The 21,575-nt window shown below is 37.7% G+C and overlaps 1 protein-coding gene and 1 long non-coding RNA gene across 4 annotated transcripts in view; one reads left to right on the top strand and one right to left on the bottom strand.

The window, feature by feature from the left end:
- LOC138024094 (uncharacterized) overlaps positions 1-21,575 on the top strand; it is a 46,010-nt gene that overhangs the window by 13,084 nt on the left and 11,351 nt on the right. For all 3 annotated transcript variants that reach the window (XM_068871196.1, XM_068871198.1, XM_068871197.1), the window contains 20 exons: positions 1,491-1,584; positions 1,803-1,876; positions 2,611-2,713; positions 3,422-3,510; positions 4,057-4,089; positions 4,640-4,731; positions 7,693-7,781; positions 8,773-8,851; positions 9,795-9,883; positions 11,122-11,198; positions 12,531-12,652; positions 13,587-13,618; positions 14,697-14,763; positions 15,787-15,910; positions 16,800-16,828; positions 17,260-17,297; positions 17,523-17,634; positions 18,329-18,507; positions 20,046-20,106; positions 21,240-21,276. In XM_068871196.1, coding sequence (XP_068727297.1) covers positions 1,491-1,584; positions 1,803-1,876; positions 2,611-2,713; positions 3,422-3,510; positions 4,057-4,089; positions 4,640-4,731; positions 7,693-7,781; positions 8,773-8,851; positions 9,795-9,883; positions 11,122-11,198; positions 12,531-12,652; positions 13,587-13,618; positions 14,697-14,763; positions 15,787-15,910; positions 16,800-16,828; positions 17,260-17,297; positions 17,523-17,634; positions 18,329-18,507; positions 20,046-20,106; positions 21,240-21,276 — 1,620 coding nt within the window. The remainder of the gene's footprint in view (positions 1-1,490; positions 1,585-1,802; positions 1,877-2,610; positions 2,714-3,421; positions 3,511-4,056; positions 4,090-4,639; positions 4,732-7,692; positions 7,782-8,772; positions 8,852-9,794; positions 9,884-11,121; positions 11,199-12,530; positions 12,653-13,586; positions 13,619-14,696; positions 14,764-15,786; positions 15,911-16,799; positions 16,829-17,259; positions 17,298-17,522; positions 17,635-18,328; positions 18,508-20,045; positions 20,107-21,239; positions 21,277-21,575) is intronic.
- Positions 17,042-21,575, bottom strand: part of LOC138024097 (uncharacterized) — a 5,297-nt gene continuing 763 nt past the window's right edge. The window contains exons 2-3 of the long non-coding RNA XR_011126894.1: positions 19,374-19,419; positions 17,042-17,610 (exon numbers count right to left, since the gene is read on the bottom strand). This is a non-coding gene — a long non-coding RNA (uncharacterized lncRNA). The remainder of the gene's footprint in view (positions 17,611-19,373; positions 19,420-21,575) is intronic.

The following is a 21,575-nucleotide window of genomic DNA, read 5'->3' as shown; positions in this document are numbered from 1 at the left end:
GTGGGGCGTACACAGAGAAAATGGTCAGGATGGTAAAACCAACATTGATTTTAATAGCACAGATCCGATCCGAGAGCCACATGACCTCCAAAACATGCTTCACCCACTTCTCGGCAAGCAGGATTCCTACGCCACTGGTGCCTTTATCATTTCAAGACCAGAAGAACTTATATCTGGTATCCTTTCCAGCAATCATGCTTGCAGAACAACCTCTCCATCTGGATTCTTGCAAACAGCATACGTCTATCTTTCTCCTAGATACAGTCTCCACTACTTCACCACTTCTGCCTCTCATCGTTCCAGCATTAAGAGTCGATAAGCGAAAATATTGACGTGGTGGCGGGATGTCGATCTGGCGGTGCCCACGTCTGACACCAACCCTACCGTTAACGACACTCCTATCCCTAGGAGCCCCGTACTCACTACTATTATGTGATACTACTACCATGATTAACAAAATGAAGCAGGTTTTTACGGCTGGATGCCCTTCCTAACACCAACCTAGTTTTTTACAGCATCTCGGAAGCTGGGCTCCAAGGCTTGCCAAACATAGGGTTACAGATGCAACAACAGCAGCAAAACAACTGGTTTTAAGGCGCCAGTGACCCGCCCTTCGCCCGTCCTCCTGTTGGTACGAAACAGTTCCGCCACGAGAAGGCCAGGAGTTGGACTTGATTGTCAGAGGCTGTATTTTGGGCTACGCCATTGGGGCACTTTATAGGCAGATGGGACAGCCACCCTGGCATTGACAACCCATTGGAACCCATCCATTATCCTGTAGTTTTAAACCCATTGACTTCTGAACCACTCCCCACTCCCAAGTAAAATTGTCTGGTGTTAGAGTAAAATCTATCAAGTCTCACTCCCAGGGGTCAATGGGTAAATAAGAACTTCTTATTAATTTCCAAAGACCATCCCCTAATGTCCTCGTTCGTGGGAGGTGGACAACAGTGGAGTGGGGGACTGCCTGTCAGGGTGAAGTACAGTGGGACTTCTCTCCCGGGGCCGTTACGGTAGCTGTGAAGGCCTGGCAGGAACTCTGAACAAGCTGGCAAATAGGGGCTATGGCAAGTCTGTAGAGGGCTAGTCACCTTCTCGGACTCAATCTACTGACTACAGAAACCGAAAAAAAAAAGGAAGCCTTATGCGTCCCATGGCACAAAAAGGACTGATGATGATTAATTTCATAGCTATTGTTGGCTTTATTATGTACTCTTTTACATTCTTCATCTTCCACTGAATTGCCTTCAGTGTGGCCGGTGCCGTACATCTAGGGGCTTGTGGCTGGGTTGTGTTCACTGCCGGCCATGTGGGTGGTTGAAATATATTCAAGAAAGAGAATCAGACGTGTTCATGTGGTCAGATACAAATTAGCGTGACATCCTAGTTATATAACCACGAGATGGATAGACTTCAGTGGTGAAGTGGGGAGGGGCGGGAGTTGTAGGGCTGTTGAAGGCCACAACAAAATTCTGCTTTTTTTGTCTCAGAGGAAAAGTAGCACCATCACAGTTGATATTGAACTTGATCAACTACAGAAGTGAAAACAAGCAAAGATGTAACATGCTCTTACTAATGTTAGTGGTAAGTTTAAGTTTCAAGCTCATTTTGTAATCAGTGTGCTGCATCACTGTGGTGTTCAGGTACAGTGTACATGTGATCCTTTTGTAAGACATACAATGCTTCGTATGATGTTTCGGAGCCAGTTCTGCTTTCTAGCAACTGTTCGTAAGGCCATGTTCTTGTAAACTATGTCCTTTCAACTTTAATCAACTCTTATACATACTTTGAATCCTTAACAGGCATCGCTGGAGTTTTCCATTCCATCAGTGCTTGTTCAGCAAACTCTAGATGTTGCAAGACTGCGAAAGATAAGGTAATGAGATTATTACTGTTTATCTAGTGCATCTCCCCTGCTAAATTGTCTTTGGCGAAGTTTATAAATAAATAAATAAATAAAGAGACATGATTATTTCATTCTTCCTCTTTTGGAAACTAAATTGCCCAAACTGTCCATTCAAGGAAAATGACATTCCCAAATGTCATTGCAAGATACTCTGGGAATTTAAAGTGTGGATTTGCAATTTTCATATTGGGTTTGGAATGACGTTTTCCAAGGCATCCAAACTGGAAGAGTGGATTAACTAATGGTGGTGGTGGTGATAATCCAGTCCAGTGAGACCACAGTCTGTAGACTACAATCCCAAGGCTTTTCATTTTAAAGACACCCGGCAAGTTGACTAACTGTAAACATGACTTTGCCATGACTTGACTACAGAATTTCATTTATTAAAAGATTAAAAAGAGCAGTACCTGGTCACAAAACCAGCCTGACTGGTATAAAGGAAAGCCTTCAGTTTACTCAGAGTCCTCTCTAGGTGACCTATGCACTTGGATTCCTTTTTCAAAGTCATAAGTTATCATTGCTTGATTTTTTTAGTGAAATCTTACATACTTGCCAATAAAAAATAAATCAATTATTGCTCCAGATGAGCTTTTTTATTCATACATTAATTAAATGCACTCTTGCAAACCTCATTTATTGACACAAGCCCTAATTGAGTTTCAAATGGGTACCATCTGTAATTGTAAAAGTTTATTAAATTGCAGAAATATAGATACAATGGACTTGTTCATGCTATCACGGGAAGTCAGATGCCGAGTGCTGTCTTTGCTTTTGAGTGCAGTAAAGATAGAACGTGATCAGCAAATTGTGAGTGACATTATTAAAGGTTCCAGCATGTTGGAGTTTTTGCATGTGTTGATGTGAAGCCAATGTTTATTAATTTTTTTCCCTACATGCATGTCCATGGGAAATTTGCTTGCTACAGGTTATAGCTGAACATTAAATTTAGCCAACATTGTCTGTTCTTTTGGCCCCATAAATAAATAAAATTCAACTTAGCTACACAAAGTGTTGATTAACTATGTTACAATGGAAATGAAAGCTTCAGTCTTGGGACAGATGCTTCTCATTTGTCCGTGGACCGCTCCACATGAGATGTCCTGAGAGAGAGATACCAGTAGAACTCAATGTTGTTTCATTAGACTGACTTTGTGAGGGGTTTTATTTAGGGAAAGGCACCTGTCAAATTGTCCTGTTTTGATCATTATTTTTATTATCCTATTTGATTGTGTTCTGGCTTGATTGGAATGCATCCAGTGTGGATGAGTGAGACAGTATTGGCTGCAAACTCTAGATTTTTCAAAATTAAGCCCCACCCTGAATTTTAGCGGAAACTTTTCTGTGCTGGACACTTCTTTCAAGGCGAGACATGGTGCATGGGCATAAGTTGGAGGGAGATAAACAAACTAAATTTTTCCCGAAGCCTGTCAGTGGCATCTCTTTTCGTCATAGCTAATGTATACCCAGCAGAATTAAGTATTTTGTGATAGTGTATGTTTATTGTTTTTTTGTAAGGGTGGTGGCTTGTACAACAGGTTGTATTTATGTCTGTATGACCTTGTCGCTGATCTTGTTAGACTGGCTAATGGAGACAGCATATCAAAGTAAGGAATCTAAGGACATGTTCTTTTTAAACTAATCTGTATTTTGTAATTCTGGTTTAGAATGCCAAAAAAATAGGTTGAAGAATAGTTTTCATGATGCATTCTTGACCTAAAGGCTTTATCTTACTGATTTCCTGAGCTATTTAGTAACCATTCTGCAACCCAGGACAGACCTGGTACAGCACAATATCCCTTGCCTGACCACGCGGTTTGGATGATGTTTTTGGCATTATCCCATATACACTAGTTAGACTTCAAAGCCTCTAAACACAAGCTCTTAAACTCCTTTGATCTAGGTCTTAACCCTTTTGCCTTGTAAATATTTCAACAGTATTGTGTACCTTGTGTACTTTCCTTATGTCTTGATGGGCTTGCACTCACTTTTCAAATTGCATGCAAAAGAAACAGACTTGCATTTTGCACATGACACAATAGTTGCTGAAATTTCCAGGACTGGTATAACTTTCATTCTCAAATAACAAAACTAGCCATTCATATAATCATTTTTCTTATTGTCACTGAAGATAATTTTTATTTCACAATTAGGTATCAGGCTACAAGAAAAAAGCTGGATGTTAGGTGTGTTGGTAATTAATTAAATTATACTTTACTACATTTGTGTACTTTTGAAGAAAGTGCCCCTGGCATCACCTACACTACCAAGGCATTTACTGGTAATTTGATTGGGACACCATTACTATAGCGTCTATAAATACATAATTATTTATTGTCTTGTTTTTGACCTTCAAGAGTGCTTAGCAAACTGGTTTTATTTAAGTACATGCAGTGGTGAATTATGCATTGTTTGAGTACAGTACCCAGATATGCAGACAATGGTTTTGTTCTAAAGGAATTTTGGGAGAACAGTGTTAACCCTTTCACTCCTGTGGGGTTCCCCATTGACGAGTAAAATCTATAAGTGTCACTCTTGGGAGTGAAAGGGTAAATGGGGAAAAAAATTTTTGAGTGAATCTAGCTGTTGTTAACCCTTTCACCCCCGTGGGGTTCCCCATTGACGAGTAAAATCGTCTGACGTTAGGCAGAGTAAAATCTATACGTGTCACTCTTGGGAGTGAAAGGGTTAAGATACCATATGATAATAGTTATTATAATTATCCCTTTTCTTTAGGAAAGCTGCTTACAGGTGTTTGTTAGCATCAGAAGTGCTTCAGCTACTTTGTATTGTCCCTGTCTTCTTTGAAATCATTGGAAAAGACCCTGGTAAGTCAGTTGTTTTGAAAAACATTTTGTTTTCAACAGCTGCAATGCACTTAATAGAATCAAAGCTGTTGATCCTCTGAAACTGCTCTTATTACATGTATCTCTAAAGGTTTATTTGCATGATTTTTTATCTTATTTTGCCCCTGATAGCCAGAAATTCAGATGCTTCTTGCACTCTAAAGTTGCTGAAGGTTGACTCAGTTCTGTTGCAATTTTATTTATTTACATGACATTGTATAGATTCCATTAAGCAATTAACTACAAACATTAGCAACACAACACAATAAAGCTCAACATGCTAACAAGGTGTCTACTCAAAATAAAAACAGAAGTAGTATTACTGGTAATAACATACAAATAAGTGGAGGGCACAAAAATACGTGATCTGCAACGAGGGCAGACTTTTTTCCTGGTTTAAAATCTTTCGCCATGGAATTTTGAACAGTCATTGCTGGGCAACTTTTAGTAATTATAGTGTATTAGACTGGAAATCATTCTTGACCAGAAACTGTTTTATAGGATATCCCATGATAGACTCTGTTCGTTGCGTGTGTGGAGTACCATGGTGCTCAATTGAGTTTAGTGGTTATGTTCTTTGGAAATATCCTGTAACATTGAGGCTAGTGTTTATTGAGAGACATATTTCATAGCGGTAACTCTTCAATTAATTGGCAAGGTGATCTTCTGATCAAAGTTGGTTTTACAGCTGTACAAACAACGCGTGAGTCACAGAGCTCCAATATACCGATGACAACTTTACCATGGCCCATAAACTTGAAGACCTTCAGAACTCAGCGGACAACTTCGCTTATGCCTACACATGCTACGGACTCACCATCAGTGTAGCAAAGACCAAGGTCCTTCTGCAGCCTCATCTTGACCATCAACCACTTCCTGAGGCCAAAGTTGGCATCAATGGATCAGATCTGGAGAATGTTAATGAATTCTCATTCCTTGGCAGTGTATTAACCTTAAAAAGGACATCAACAATCGGATCAAGGCCGCCCATGCTTCATATGGAAATCTCTTTGATAGAGTCGTCAGTAATTCTGGGTTGAACCTAAAAACCAAACTCATGGTCTACTGAACTGTAGTCATTTCTTCCCTATTGCCACCTGATTGATTCCACCTATCCAAACTTCGTCAAATTCTGCAAATCAAGTGGCAAGACCAAATGTATTACTAACAATGATAGTCCTCAAGCTCATTCAAGCAGATACAGAAAGCCTGGAAGCCATGATTACCAGACATAGACCAGAGCACCTGGACATCCTGCCCAAATACTACACTCCCACCTTCCCAAACAAATCCTCTTCTCTGAACTTGCATCTTGCAAAAGACCACAAGGTGCCCCAAAATATGCTGCAAAGACCAGCCCAAGGCTACACCTTGAAGAGGACCAAAATCAGCCCGGCCGGTTGAGAGATGGAAGCTGCAGAAAGAAATCCTTGGAAAAGGACTCTTTATGAAAAAACAGCAGTTTTTGAGAACAACAAAAGGCAGCATGAAGAGAGTTAAGAGGGAAACAAGAACTCATAACCCTGTGAACCTCCTACATGCGTACCATTTCATGCTTTGGTTGCAGCCAACTTTTCTATGTGAACATTGGACTAATATCACATCAAAGAAAGTGTCGATAAGCAAACCATACTTGGCTGTGACATGGATTCGTATAAGGTGTTACAGGACCTGGTTAAACTGAGAACCCTGTTTACTGTTGAAATTAGTAACAAACCTTTCATGGTAGAATCTGAAGAGCTGTTTTCTGAGAAATGTGTGGATTTGGTGTAAATCAAGAGGGAGGTGTCCAAGAAAAAAAAGTTGTGGATGCACTTAGGTCTTTCTTGTAGATTGAGGTCACTCCTGGTGCAGCTGGAAACAAAGCTATTGTACTCATTGATATGGATACCATAGACTCTTAATTTTTGGTATACCTATTTGTTTCGGTTACCATGAAATCCTATAGATCATCTCCTATGAAAACCGCTTAGCTCGGCCAAGTCAGTCAATTAAGATAAACTCAATCAAGCTACAACTTGGCTAGGATATAGGGTAATAATAGTAATAATAATAATAATAATAAATTATTATTAAATTTTTTTTCTTAGTTTTTTTTTTATTATAATTTATTGACCATAAACTCTTCAATACAAGAATAAGTGATTGTATTTGGTGTAACTTAATCAAATTATCGTAATTAAAAATATATTTTACATGCTGTCTTTGTGCTCAATCCTCTTTTAAAATCTTCAACCAAAAAAATATACTAACTCAAGATTATTATTATAAACTGACAAATAAAGGAAAAAAAATTATTGTTTATTGTTGTTGTTATTGTTATTAAGTAACCAGTACTATCCTCTTTAAGCCATTCACTCCTTGGGTGCCCCAGGACACCCACAGTTGACAAGTAAAATGAGGCTAAATATCATTTAGGCAAATTTAAAACCAAGCCAATGCAGCAGTTTTTTCTGTGATATTTTTGGGGACTCCAGGGAGGTTTGCAGGTGCATTGCTATGTGTGCTTTGGCTTGAGTCACCTTGTGGCTTACTCGCTTGCTTTTCCCTTTCTCCCTCCAATGTTTTAGGGTTAAGTATGCATTCCACACACCGGTCTCACTGATGTGTTGACGTGTGCCATGGGAGGTAGACTATAACGTGGTTGCCATGGGGACCTCCTTGCTGCTGAGGAGAGTGCTCCTCCTCTCTTGCAACCTTTATGGCACCTATTGGTGTAGTGTTTTAAACAGAGTAAAGTCTGTGGTCTCATTCCCAGGAGTCAATGGGTTAATATTAGCCACACTGTCATCCTCGTCCTCATCACAAGCTTATATATACTCCTGTAAACAGTTATTCTGGTATACAAAACTAAAGCAAATATGTGCAGCTTTAGTGCTGTGAGCCTGTAACAACTTTACTTCTTACAACTTAAAACAGAAAGATCTCTTTTATTTGTTTCAGGTGTCTTGGACCTGATCATAACAGCCACTAGAGATTGTGGAATTGGTGAAAAGATGAAAGCCTTAAGCTGGAAAGCTCAGTCTGAGGGGGTAAACATCTGTCATCTCTAAAAAAATCTTTAACCCTTTCACTGTCAAGATCTGAATGTCAATTCATACATTGTGCCATACAATGCTTTTGATGTCAGTCATAGGAATTTAGTGTAATTTACTGGTATATCTAGAAAAAAATCCCAGGTGATAAATTTCATTATTCTAATGTCACCAGTCTGCCTGACAGTGTAATTAACATGTGAGGAGAAAATTTACATCAATCACTCTTGGGCTAAAGTAGAACACAAGGAAAGCATTCCCTTGCACTGTTTGAAGTCTTGGTTATTCAGTCACAAAATGAAAAATAACTTGGTGATGCTTGGGAACAAACCATTTCGCATCAGTTAAATTTACAGTGATGATCATTATGTTTGGAAAACAGTGGACTTGTTGCTGTAAACATGTCTTTGATATCCACTTACAAATCACTTGCTTTTGTGCCAACAACATTGCTCCTGAGGAGCATGTCTTATCAAAGTTTCTTATTCAGTTAATGTATTCTTATTCAGGTAATGTATCCAACATTGGATCCACCATTATGACACCACTGATCAGAGTCAGTTTAAAGTGATCAATTTCAGAAAACATTAGGAGACCTAACTGGTACTGAAACTGCTCTGTTTCTCTGTGGGAACACTTTCTCTAAAATTTATCTGGAGTGGTGCCTTTAAACGTTTTCATTTAAAAAGTTCATTTATTGTTATTATGGACAGTTTAATCAAACAATGAGGAGAGCATGGTACAATAATTTTGTCCATAAAAATATGGAAAATAACAGAAGTACAATGTATATGATTGTACACTGGAAAGCAAATTTATGTTTTTAATATTAATTTTCTACACGATAGTCTTTGTTTAAGCTTCCCTTTGTGAAGTGCTCAAACATGGCTCTTGCTGGAAGACTCTGTGTTGACATATATTAATGTACTTAGGCAGAGTTTTAATTCGTTACCTTCTAAACAGCTGATTTTTTTTTCACCTTTAAAAGGGAGGGAAGAGTGAGGCAGCCGCAGATATTGCTGATTATCTTCTTACCTGCATTTATGATACCATCCCTGCAGTTTCAGGTGATATTCTGTCATTAGTCAAGTTTTCTTTTCCTTGTCATAAAATGAGTGCACAATTAATGCAAAGAGATTAGTCTATAAAAGTGCACACAACCTCATTTTTTGATTGGTAAAGATGATCTCTTTCTATACCTATACCAAACCAATTTTGCCTCTTCTTTTGATTATAACCTCTTAAAGGTTAGCAATTTTACCAGTCATCATTAAATTTTGATTCCTAAACAGGCAGGCGTGAGGCATTTATCTGTTCAGGGAGGGCATCATGAAATGTTTTGCAACGGTTAATCATTTGAAAATGAAGGAGCAGAGCAGGTTTTGGTACCCCTTTTTCTTTTGTTGTGGGGCAAGTGACTTCCAGGTTTGTTTATTTTGTGCCAAATTGTCCTGCCCAGTTAAAGTAGAATCTCAAGGCTAAGAAAGGCAATAGTGTACTTTGATGTTGAGGTTTAATATTAATGATTGCATGTACATGTTGAGAACTTATTTTACATGTACAGGTGAATTTTGAAACACTTTTTATTGTATTAAGCTGTGGTAATGAGTGTGTAACAACTGTGCAAGAAATCAACATTTAGTCACAGAGGATGAGGTGATGTTGGGTGTACCCTCTATGGCTGAATTGTTGCAAGCTCATTGACCACAGTTAGTAGGCTGACTTGTGTGTTCCTGAAATGAATGTGTCGGCAGGGAATTGAAACACAGAAATGCATGGGTTCATCAACTGAGTTGATATGGTAAATTGCCCACTGTAAAGAATTATTACAAAACTGTTGTTTCAATTAAGCGTTTGCCCTTCATCAGAGCACAAACCCATTCCTTGCTTGTTCCTACATGTAGTTTTCTTAACTATCTGTATCTTGAGAAGAAAATTAATATGGTATTAGGGATTACTATTAAGGTCTTGTCACTTAAACAGTGTCATGAAGGTTGGTCTATAATTTAGGGCGAAGGAACAAGAAAGATCAAACACTCAGGAAAGAGCAACTTGAACAGGGGAATGCTCAAATGCATCAACCGAGCTATGTTATAACCGTAAGTTGACAATCAGATCTTTTTCTTCTGTTTAGGATAAGATTTTCCTTCAGTTATGTGGTAAATCTGATGACAATGATCTAGATCTTGGCATCTTTGTTTGCTGCTTTGATGGTTACCAAGCTTCAAAACCAGTTCCCTCTATTAATAAACTATGCACAAAGGATAAGAGATAGATAGAGCACCAGTTGATTGATCTTACCAGAGAAGAGAAGCCTATAGAGTACAAAAGCAGCACTTTCACATCCATCATTAAAGAACGTAGCTAAGTAATTGTCTGCAAAAATTTGGTTTTATCAAGGGAGTTGATAATATAAATTGACCATTGTACAGAGATTCTAAAAGCTGACGTTTCAAGCGTTAGCCCTTCGTCAGAGCGAATCGAGGAATTATGGGCTGTGTGTAGTTTTTATAGTGGAGTAGGAGCTACGCTATTGGTGGTAACATGGCAATGTGAAAAATAGGAGTACATTAGTTAAATGAAAAGCGTTTGTTAATAACGTGGGGATTAAGGGTGCCGATTTGGAAGATGAACTTTTTGTTCTTGGATTCGCTCTGATGAAAGGCTAACCCTCGAAACGTCAGCTTTTTGGAACCTACATAACCTCCCATTCTGAAGCCTGGTTCGGTTAATAAAAGAAGGCACCAATCTGTTGAACAGAAGTTTGTGAGTCTGATTCATCGGTCTGATCAACATTCAGGGTCTTAAAATAACAGTTACTTTATTATTTTATTTACTGAGAAGAAAGTGCTGCCCTCAGCAAGTGCAAAGTATTTGACTTTGCAGTCCTTTCAGACAAGGAGGATAAACCATGGGCCTCATCTCATCTCATTTCCCTCATTATTTGTAAACAGCCATGTTTGACACTACAGAACCCACACACTGAAAAGAGTTAATAATTAATTTAATAAGAGGCATGTGATTCTCGCATTTGTGCTGTGGCTTTGATCAAGCCCATCTAATAACTCAGATCCTGGGGGCCAAATGTTAGAAAATAATGTTGTTATAAATGATATGTGCATAGACATCATATTTAATAAATAAAGACAATACAAGTTGTGACGCATTGCCTAATCTGTGGGTTTTTTTAACCCATTGACTCCCAGGGGTTCCCCATTGACGAGTAAAATCGTCTGGCATTAGACAGAGTAAAGTCTGGCCGGTTTAGGCCGGTTTGGACATCAAAGGGTTAATGGGGAGTGATTAAATTATAGATTGTCTTCTTTTATTAATGTAGTCTAAGTGGCTTGTGAAGACATCTAAGAAAGAAAGACCACAGTCCTGTGTAGGATCAGTCTGGTCAAAGCTTCAGAGGTTTGTCACACCGATATGAAAACTCAGACATGTTAGTCATTTCAATTGTATTTAGCATTAGAGCAGTAATTGGGAACACTGAAAAGAAATCAGTCAAGTCTTATCAAATCATAGGTTGGTTTTTGTGGAGAAGGGAATAGCAGAGAAGAGAATCAATAAACTCGACCCACTTGTGAAGCCAAGTCTGGGAATTGAACTTTGGGCACATTGGTGGGAGGTGAGTATTCTCACCATTGTGCCATCCCTTTCCCTCTAATGCAGCAATGTAGTCTCGTTTGCAAATTTGTGCATTATGGTGCATATTTTTTCACAGTGCTAATAAGTCTAACTCTTTCAGTATTTCAAAAATTAGAATCACTAGATTAGAAAACACGAAAGAATTTGGTCCTTACACGCTGTATAACCAGCGTTTATAGGACTGTATCAAAAATTAGAGTTATCTTTCTCTATTTTAAGTAGTATGAAAAGAAAAAACATTTACTTGGTTCAACTAAACATTGTTTACCCATAATTAGCTGTGTGAAATATTGTTGTTGTCATCTTTGGGTTAAATACAGTTAAAGTGAAGAATAATAATTAAGTATTTCTTTGGACTGTTTCTGATCAATCAATAAATAGAACTGGCATGAGTACAGGCAACCCAAACTCATATTCAACTGCTAAGTCATCATAGCAATTTGTAGGGTTTATGTGGGAAACATGAAATGCTGAAAAAAATTGGCTTATCCTGGTTTACAGCCAGGAAAATAAATGAAATCAACTTTCCTTTAATTCACCTTGTGTTGATTTGAGGCTCTCTGGGCTAGTTTTGAAAATTTCTTCGTTACTTCATTAAAAGAAGACATTTAAGGCTTGAAACTCAGAATTTCTGAAGCCAGTGATCACTCTGCAATCAAGGATGATTTAATCCCAAAAATCAGCTTAATTCAGCCTTTTGTCCACTCCCACATGAAGATCAATAACAAATGATATAGCATGAAGGCCCAATGTCTGAAAACAATCTCCACATACTTAGAGAACAATCCAGTTATCACGAAGAACTTGCCACTTTCGCCATCTTAAAAGGCATTTTGGATTCTTTCCTGGCATGACCATTGACCTTGTGACAGTTTCACTTCTCTCTATCGGTAGGGATCCAATATCAAACTTTGCCAATCTCTTTTGCTCAATCTGGTTGCTCAAAAACATGAACATGCAAATATTAGTTGATTACAATTACTATTGAGAGTTTTCCCACTTAGTGCATTTGGTTTGTGTTCTGAAGTGTTTATAACGGAAGTAAACAAAGTCAAATGATCTTATTATGACCCTCGTATTTACCTGTTTTTTAAGGTGTGGCTCAGCTAGAAGTACCAAACTCAGGACATCCAGAGCAGCTTCTGCTGTGGGTGAAAGAACACGGAATTCTGTAGGAGGAGGGCGTAGAAAACCTGAGCCAGTTAGAAGAAAGCCTGGTAAGAAGACTACCGTGATACCATAAACACAGATAAGCCGCACCTTTTCCCAAAAATCCTGGCTAGAAATCAGGGTGCAGCTTATCTTTGGGAACATTTGAAAAAGGCTGCTTCTGATGTTCATTATGTTAAAGTGCTAAAATTGTAGGGAAGACTTTGAAGTATTTTCGGTTTCAATATTAATAGTGAGTTAACATTTGACGAACAGTGAACTTCTAAAGATTTGACTCTGAATTTCTTGTGATTTCTCTCAACAAACTTTTTTCCAAAATTAGAGCTGTCAATTTCAGGGTGTGGCTTATCTGCAGTGACCAAACATGCGGCTTTTGCTTCTTGTGCAGAAAACAGATGACTGTAAACAAAAGGAGGAAAAGACAAAGAAACAATATCTAACTAAAAGAACAACTAAAAAAATGGTCACTCTGTTGTGTCTGGTACCTGAAGCAGAAGCTAAAGAGTACCAGTGTGTATTGCAGGTATACCCTGAAGTCCAAGATAACTTTTTGGGCTCAAGGTGGATACTTTTTTAAAATGAAGCTACTTGTAGAATCAAAAATTGGGTTTTAGGGTAAGAGAGAGTAAAATTTACAAACAATTTCAATATGATTTATAACACTTACAGTTGTTCCAGTGAGTGAAAATCAAATGTACAATATACATATGAAGCAATAACTTTGTAGGTTAGTAATTATTGGACGTTGCATGTACAAGATGGTTGTGAAACTAATTTTCAAAAACTGTTTTCAGAATTCAGTGTCAGCATTCGGTATATATATTTTTTAATTTCAATGCATTTTAAGGAAGAAAATCAAACAAAAAGAAGTGGTGTGGATGAGGAAAAATGTTTCTGATTTACAGCCATTTTCTTGTATCACTTTTTTTTTGAGTTAATGAATAAAGGATTGAAATATGTTATGTTTGTTATCTTTGTTAGCACTGGGTGATAAAGTGGAAGTTGGACATCAGGTATTTTAAATCTAAGACTATGGCCATCATGTCCATCAAGTAACAAGTTTTATCATTCAATGTATTTGTTCCTTCTTTTTTGTTGGCCAAGAGCCCACCATGTGACGTGCAAGTAAGTGTTATTCTGCTCATGCATAATTGAAACCACGCTCTTGTGTGAAAATGGCAAATTGTTGGGAATTCTGAAAACAAACTCAGTCATCGAATGATAAAACAATTATTGTTGAATTCGGTTATTGCAAAATATCGTGATTTGTCAATGTCTCACAGATCAGTTATTTACATGTACCTCAGCTTCGGCTTTGGCAAATAATAATCTGTTCGTGTTGATCAGTCACCTCCATTCGCGCATACATGAATTTCAAAGGCACAATTATTTCATCTGGAAGAATTTAGTTCCTCAGGCAGTTTAAAACACTTTATGATAAATACAACTTCCATTATCAACATTTTGATTAAGTGCTTCCTTGTTGATAAAAGTACTGTCTGGAGTTAAGGATACTGTCAATAAGAACTTGACTTTTTGTGGTTAAGGCACAAAGTGGCACTTATATCCAGAAATGACCCTAATTAGATGCATGCCTAATTTTGACATCCAGCATCAAGTGTCCCTTCTACCTATTGCTACCTATAGACCTCAGTCATAAAAAGGCGGTAACATTTAGAATTCTTTTGTCCAAGTGCAAGTTAGCCTACCAAGCCTCATTTTAGAACAATAATTCTTTTCAATTCACTGTATGGCATTGAGGCATGGTAGGCTAATTTGCACTTGGACAAAAGAATTACAAATTGACCTCCATTTATGAGTAAGGTCTATTTCCTACAAGTCAGGTTATGGTAAAGGTTAGCATTATTTTTTAGCTCAGGGTAAATGTCACTGCTTGTCATTCGTTGAGAAGCAGCATAAATTGGGGGACATTTTGTGACATTAATTGTCTGTATTCTGAGACACAAGTGACGTTGAAGTTGGGAAGAAAAGCAAGGGAACTGTTCTTGACGCTTATTTGTAGTGCTTATTGAAATCCTGCACATGCATCCTAGTGTGAGGCTTAAGAAAGAGTTTTGAAATTTTTTATAGACATATGGACGTCTAGCAGCTATCCCTGAACCAAACATGGGTTTGGTTCAACTGGAGAATGTGGCAGGTACAGAACATTAAACTATAATAATAATAGTGACAAAGATGTTGTCATTCTCAGCAATATTATTGTAAGTTATAGTGGTGTTGAATGCCAAAAAAGTGCTTTTTATTGCCATGATTAATTTTTAAAAGCTGAGTTTGCAGTATGTCTGGGTACAAGTCACAAGATTAAAGGAACTGAATAGAACTCTTTCCATATTAATTAAGAGGCTGGTGATGGTGGAATGGGTGGCGGTGATGGCAGCATGAACCCTAAAACAAGGGGCTGAACAGACACTGGTAAGAGGCCCCAGAGACGGAGGTAGATTTCCAGTAACTGGCTGAAACAGCAATCCAGTACATGGTGTAAGCTGCCTGATTTGCTAACTACATTTGAAGTGTGACAAGATGACATTTTCGGTTATGACAGGTGAAATACATTTCACGCAGCTGTTTAGAATTCAAAGGAGCCTTAATGGGGCTATGTCACACTAGGTCTGTTCAGAACCCAAAATATGTCTTGCCATCATCTGAATTTCCAAAAGAATTTACAGTATTTTAAAGTTCTCTCTCAACAAAAAAGCCAAAATTTAATGATATTAGTGTTCTGTTAAAATACTGTAATTCATGCTCCAGAATGCAGGAAATGCATTCAAAAATTTCAAGGGGGATGTGCCTTTTGGCCCTTGAAAATTACCCCTTTGGGGTGCTTTGTCCATTCTCCACCTACACCTCAGGTTTTGCCGCCAACACAAATTCTTATTGAAAACCCTGCAGCTAGGAGTCTACATTTTGCTCATGGCAAAAAGTCATTTCTATAGTGGCGTACATGTAAATGTTAATATAGGAAGATTGACACAAATCAATAGAACTACAGCTGCAAACCTGTTCAGAACAAGACAGATAATTGCATGCCATGGGTAACAAACATACAACACTTCCTACTTCCATTAGTTGTGCTACATGCATGAAGTGTTCATTTTAAATTTATGATTATGGAGCCTGAAGAGTAGATTGCTTTTATTTACTGCCTGTATGTCTTGCTTAGCTCCCAAATTTCAGCAGGCAGACTATCCAGTCAGTCAGTGGGATGAGCAGTTCACATATGTTGATTTTGAAAACATCGACTGGGATCCGGTGTCAGAGATTTGGAAACAAATACCTTATGCAAAGTAAGTGCTTTGTGGTTCCTTGCACTATTCTTGTAACGTTGGAAAATATGATTAAGAGGGCTATCAAGTCAGGGAAAATCAGGATGGTAGAGACTCGGCCTTGACTGCCAGTTTTAAATGTTTGCAATTTTTTTAATCAGGACAGACTGAAAAATTAATGGGTGACTTTGAGCTTTTTCTGAAAAGACCTTATACTTAGTCTAGTAGCTCAATTTTAAATAGCCATTCCTGATGATAGCTTCCATAAGGGTTTGTGGTAGTTTCAGTTTTGATTCACTACACATAAAAATGTCAACTGAAGTTTGCATAAAGTTACTTTCAGCGAGGAGGGCCAAACAGATACCTGCAGGCATTGTAGTATAGTTTCCTCCTAATTTTACATGATACCAATGCTCCCTGATGGATGGTTAATGTTAAAAAGAGCAGCTTCCAAACCTCAACGCAGTGGTCAATTTAATGTTGTCAACTCCTTTAACGCCAAATATTAAATTTTGTTTCACCCATCTACACTGATTCAGCGGCATCTTTTTCAGTGACCAAACGCATTTGATATAATACCAATAAAGCTGGTACACATGTAGTTCCTCAGCACCCTCATTGTACAGTCTAGTTTTGAATTCACGAAGACTTGCCAATACAAATGATAGGTTCTTCTGTCGAACATTAATTTCTTGACATAAAGGGAGAATATCCACCATTCAGTTATCATTTAATGTACATGTATTTTTAATGAACTCCCTGAAAACACAGTTTTGCAATGAACCAGAGCTGGGAAGATTCTAAGAAAAAATTTTGTTCTTTTCTTATGTATGGTTTTGTTGTTAAATATTATTGCTATATTTGCTCCAAGAAGCTTTACCAAAAAAAATTTTTTTTTGACCTTTATCAGGGAATTTAAAGAAATTAGAAAACAAAAAGGTAGGAGGAATGAACTCATTTTATTGTCCCAATGTTCCAGTGGGATCATGTAAATACTGTTCTCAATCATGCTTCTTTGCAGTTCTCTCTAAAAGGTCAAAGGAGTGTTGCACATTCAGGGGGGAGGGGGGAGGGGGACCAACTTTCAACATACAAGTCAAACATATGAAGTCAAGACTTTCTGCTTAATTTATTTATGACTGTCCCAAGTTTTCTTCTTTCATGTCATTATCACTAAAAATCCTTCACTATTTACACAACAGCTCACTTTCTTTTATTTGCGCAGGAGATGACAGACATATATTTCCTGAAACGTGTCTGTTAAATTTAAGAGGGTCTTGTTTTCCCTTAAACTGCTTTTATCAAGATCTTCTACTCCATTGTAATATTGTACATTTTTTGTTACTAACATATTTCCCAAATTCTTTTAGGGGAAAGAAATGCCAAGCTTGACGCAAGAAATTCAGAGGTGTTCTTTTAATAATTATTGATTGAGCAGTTCATTGATTGACAGACATACTTTCAAATTGATTTGTGAAAACTAAACTATATAAGCAACCAATTAACCAAGTAATTTGACTGAATGATTGAGTGAACAACTTGTTGACCAATAAACGGCCTGTTTTCTTGGTTACGTGCTTATCTAATATATTGACCAGCAGCTTATTTATTTAGTTAATGTTTCATTCGTCAGGGTGCTTTTCAGTTCCTATCTGATGCCATCAAACAAAACCTCCAGCTCAGGATGGATCCCCCAGTGCTCTACAATGACAGAAGTTCACCTGTTGTCAGGGAAACAATGAAAGGTATCAATTTACTGACCAATTAAACACTGCCGACACACCCTGAAAGATCAGGAGGACTTAAGTTATGGGTGACCATTGACCATATTCCGGAATAGGAATACTTGGGATGGAAGTTAGAAATCCTTCGTTTTTATGTAGATTCAGATTAAAATTGTCAAATACCTAGTACTAAAATGCTATTTTAAACATATCTTTATTATCCATGTTGCTTAAAAATGCCAAACATACCGTTTTAAATCCTCTCTCTATGTACTCTAATTCCGGAATAGGGGCAATCAAACGCACCCTAAAATACTATAGGCATAGAGCATTAAAAGAGATGAAAGCTCTGAGCATTTTTATTGGCAAGGAAATGAAGTAATTTACTGTAATAATAATTATGATTGTCATCATCATCATCAATCTTTTGTGAGGAGGCCAACATCGCTTGAGAATGGTTTACAAAAGGGTCCTCAGTTAAGATATTTACTATAATAATGTAAAAGCAAGACAACATTACAATATTGACTGCCAATATATAAAGACAAGCAACACTTGTGAATGCAGCTTGGTTAAGTGGAACAACATGTGAACTTACATGTAAGATGGTAAATTAATCACAACCCTCTGTTAAAGTATCAATATTATTTTTTTCCATGTCAGATCTCACTATTATAGAAACTTGTGACTGATTTTTGTTTGCTCTTCCTTTCAGAAGACACTGTTGTAACAGATCATGTGCGATCTATTGTTAAGGAGTGTTTACAAGAAGCTGATGTGCATTGGACAAACCCACAGGACATTGACACCAATAACAATGATTACTACGACAAATTTATTGAAGAATCTGATGAGAACTTCTCTGATAGGCAGAATAATTTCATCTATACAAAGGTAAATATAGAATGCTTTCTGTAAAGTGGAAGTGTGCATAGATGCAAGTTATTAGATGCATGCCCAAGTTTGATGTCCAGGACAAAATGTCCCTTTTAAGTCTGAGCATTTGCTTACTATTTCCATCAATAAGGTGTTAGGGTTAGCAGGAAAAAACAATGTAAATGCTTTGTTTATAGTGGAAGTTAACCTGCGATCAGGCGTTTTTTTTTTTTTTTTTATCAAGGGCGGACGAGGCGAGAGGAAAAAAAAAAATAAATAATAAAAAAATAACCTCTTCCCGTGAGAGACATAAAGGGATAATAGGGAGAGGGCATGATCTCAGGCTAAGTGGAAGTGCACTTAGCTATCAAGCTAGTTCACAGGCACCCCACTTTTAATAATCTGAAAGAAACAATTCAAACTTAACAGAAACATGATTAAGAACCCCAACTGGCAGGAGGTAACCAGGGACCGGTTGCTGGAAGGCTGGTTAGCGCTAACCGTTGGTTAAGAGGTATCAGAACCTATAGGTTTCCATGGTATTTAACGTCGGTTAGCGCTAACCATGCTTCAAACAACCCGGGCCAGTTGGCTATTTACAAAGCGTGGTAGAGTTGAATTTGGAACAATCGGAAACAAATCCAAACCAGAGGTTAGAATAGGATTTGAACCCAGGGCAACCGCATGCAAACCCAACGGCATAACCAACTCATTAAACAGTATTTTATGGTCAGGGAAAATGCAGCTGGTCATCATTACTGGAGGAGCAGAGTTTTAGCGACAGTTTGTGTCTTTAATTGTCTGTGTATTCTAAGACATGAACTATGTTGAAGTTGAGAAGAAGAGTAAGGGGAAACAATATGCACTTCTGGACATACATGTACCTGAGCTCTTTTTCCAGATATCCTAAACTGAAAAATTATCCCAAAGCTACAATTGAAATGAAAAATGACATGGTTAACACTTTCCCTCTGAGTGTGACACTTACAGATTTTAGTCTAACACCATACGATTGTACATGTCAATGGGTTCAGTTACAAAAGGTTTAAAAAACCCATCTGGAAGAGGCAGCCTGATTTTGCTATTAAGCCTGGTAGAGTTGGATTTGCCTCTAGACTGCATACTGTACAGCGATTATTATCCACGCAGTGGCAAGAGCAGGATGTGAACCCAGTGAATTGGCATTCAACTTTCACCCTCACCACTGTAGACATGTATACTCATATCTGATTAGAAGCACTCGTCTGCAGCTTTTGCATGTGCTCCTAACTACTTCTTTTACACTTTGTTATTTCCTTGCAAGGCTTAGAACACAGCACAATGTTCTTTTTGTTGGTTAACTAAAGTACACTCCATACCATGCTATTTCAACCTCAACTTGCATTTTGATATTTTTGCAATCCTTAACTGTCACCTTTTGGAATTTCCCAGAATTTCAAAATTTTTTCAGTTGTTTCCATAGGACCTCAACGATTCAACCACAGGGTCTTACTGTGCAGTTCGACTGGCATTAATGAAGTTGGCATATTAATAATTTTTCCATTTCGTAATTGCAGATGAGTCCTGTCTCTTTGTCTGAGTTAACAGCAAATGTTGATGATTCACAGTCTGCTTTAGGTGTGGAGATTTCTGGAATACATGATTACAACTAAGTGACTGAAGAGAACAGAAAAAGTGTAGTCAGGAGAGGTCATAAGTTCTATGGAAAAAAGGTTTGCTTCAGACTCTTGATATGTTTCAACAGACGTTTCAGCTAATTGAATGCGAAGTTCATATCACTGATGAAGGCTTAAGAATTAGCTGAAACGTCTGTTGAAAAATATCAAGAGTCAGAGGCAAACCTTTTTTCCATAGAACTTATGACTGAAGAGATGGCTTTAGTAAAACTTTGAAGCTCAGTGCCTTTCAGTTGATAACAATTATAAACTTCTGACCTAAATTCTTAAGAAGAACATGTGAGAATTTTTGGACATCCTAAATGACCAAGCTCTAAGCTAACAATGTAAAGTGAGCATTTTCTCTTTTTTGTTTTTTTTTTTTTCTCCCACTTATGTCCAGGTTTGTACGCAGCTGCAAAAATTGCAATTTTTTGCAAAAATCGTAAGAGCTGAAAAGAAGACAAGTCCCCAACTAGGACTCACGATTTTTGCAAAAATCGCAAATTCGTAAAGGCTGGAAAAATAGAGAAGACAACCATCACGATTTTTGCAATTTTTGCCCAATTTGCAAAAATCACGAACATATGGCATTTAACTATAATTATAATGCATAGCTAATGCATGTTTTTCTGTACTCATACGTTGCCTGTACTGGACTTGTTAAAAAGCAACAGGCTACAAACTATACAGATGTTAATTAACGGTATTAAGTCTTCATAAAAGAAGCTCCAAGTACTATACTCTTTTTGCAGTAAATGGAAAATTGGGAAATTTTTTCCAAATCACAGACTCGTCTTCTCTATCTTTTCACTTTTTTGCTAAAATCGCTAGTCTTGTCGAGGACTTGTCTTCTCTATCTCTTGGGTTTTCTACAATTTTTGCACTTTTTCGCAAAATCATGGGTCTTGTCAAGGACTTTTCTTCTCTATCTTTTCGGTTTGTTAACGATTTTTGAGATATGTATCAAAATTCACAATTTTCACAATTTCATGCAAGCCTGGGCATATCTCTTTATTTCATGGTCAAAACATCCAGTCTTCATGAAAAACAATCATTGTATTTTAGTTGACAACAGTTTGCCTCTTTTGACAGATTGTCAAGTGCAGGAAGAATACATTGATAACAGAAGGTAAGTTTTATCATGTTCCAGTCTAACTTTATGGTGTAGCAGAGTATCTGGCTAAATTGTCCTCTTAGGGAGGGAAATTTTGGCATTGAAACTGTAGTGCTAGTGGCAAACCGTGAAGAGAACGGGGAGTAGGCCCTTAAGGTAGAAGATACTTATATGGTGTGGTACGGGTGAGGCAAGGCATAATGTTGTATTGTATTGTATGATGCTGTAGGGGCTTTTTTTGCACCCACTATGTAAGCCCCCCCAACCCATCTCAATTCCCGCCATAGACAGGGTGCCAGCTCTGCTTGAAAAGA

The sequence above is a fragment of the Montipora capricornis genome, chromosome 11, assembly GCF_036669925.1.
Source record: "Montipora capricornis isolate CH-2021 chromosome 11, ASM3666992v2, whole genome shotgun sequence".
NCBI classification, from domain to species: domain Eukaryota; kingdom Metazoa; phylum Cnidaria; class Anthozoa; order Scleractinia; family Acroporidae; genus Montipora; species Montipora capricornis.
Note: the sequence above shows the minus strand (reverse complement) of the source record. Positions and strands in the feature narration are given on the sequence as shown.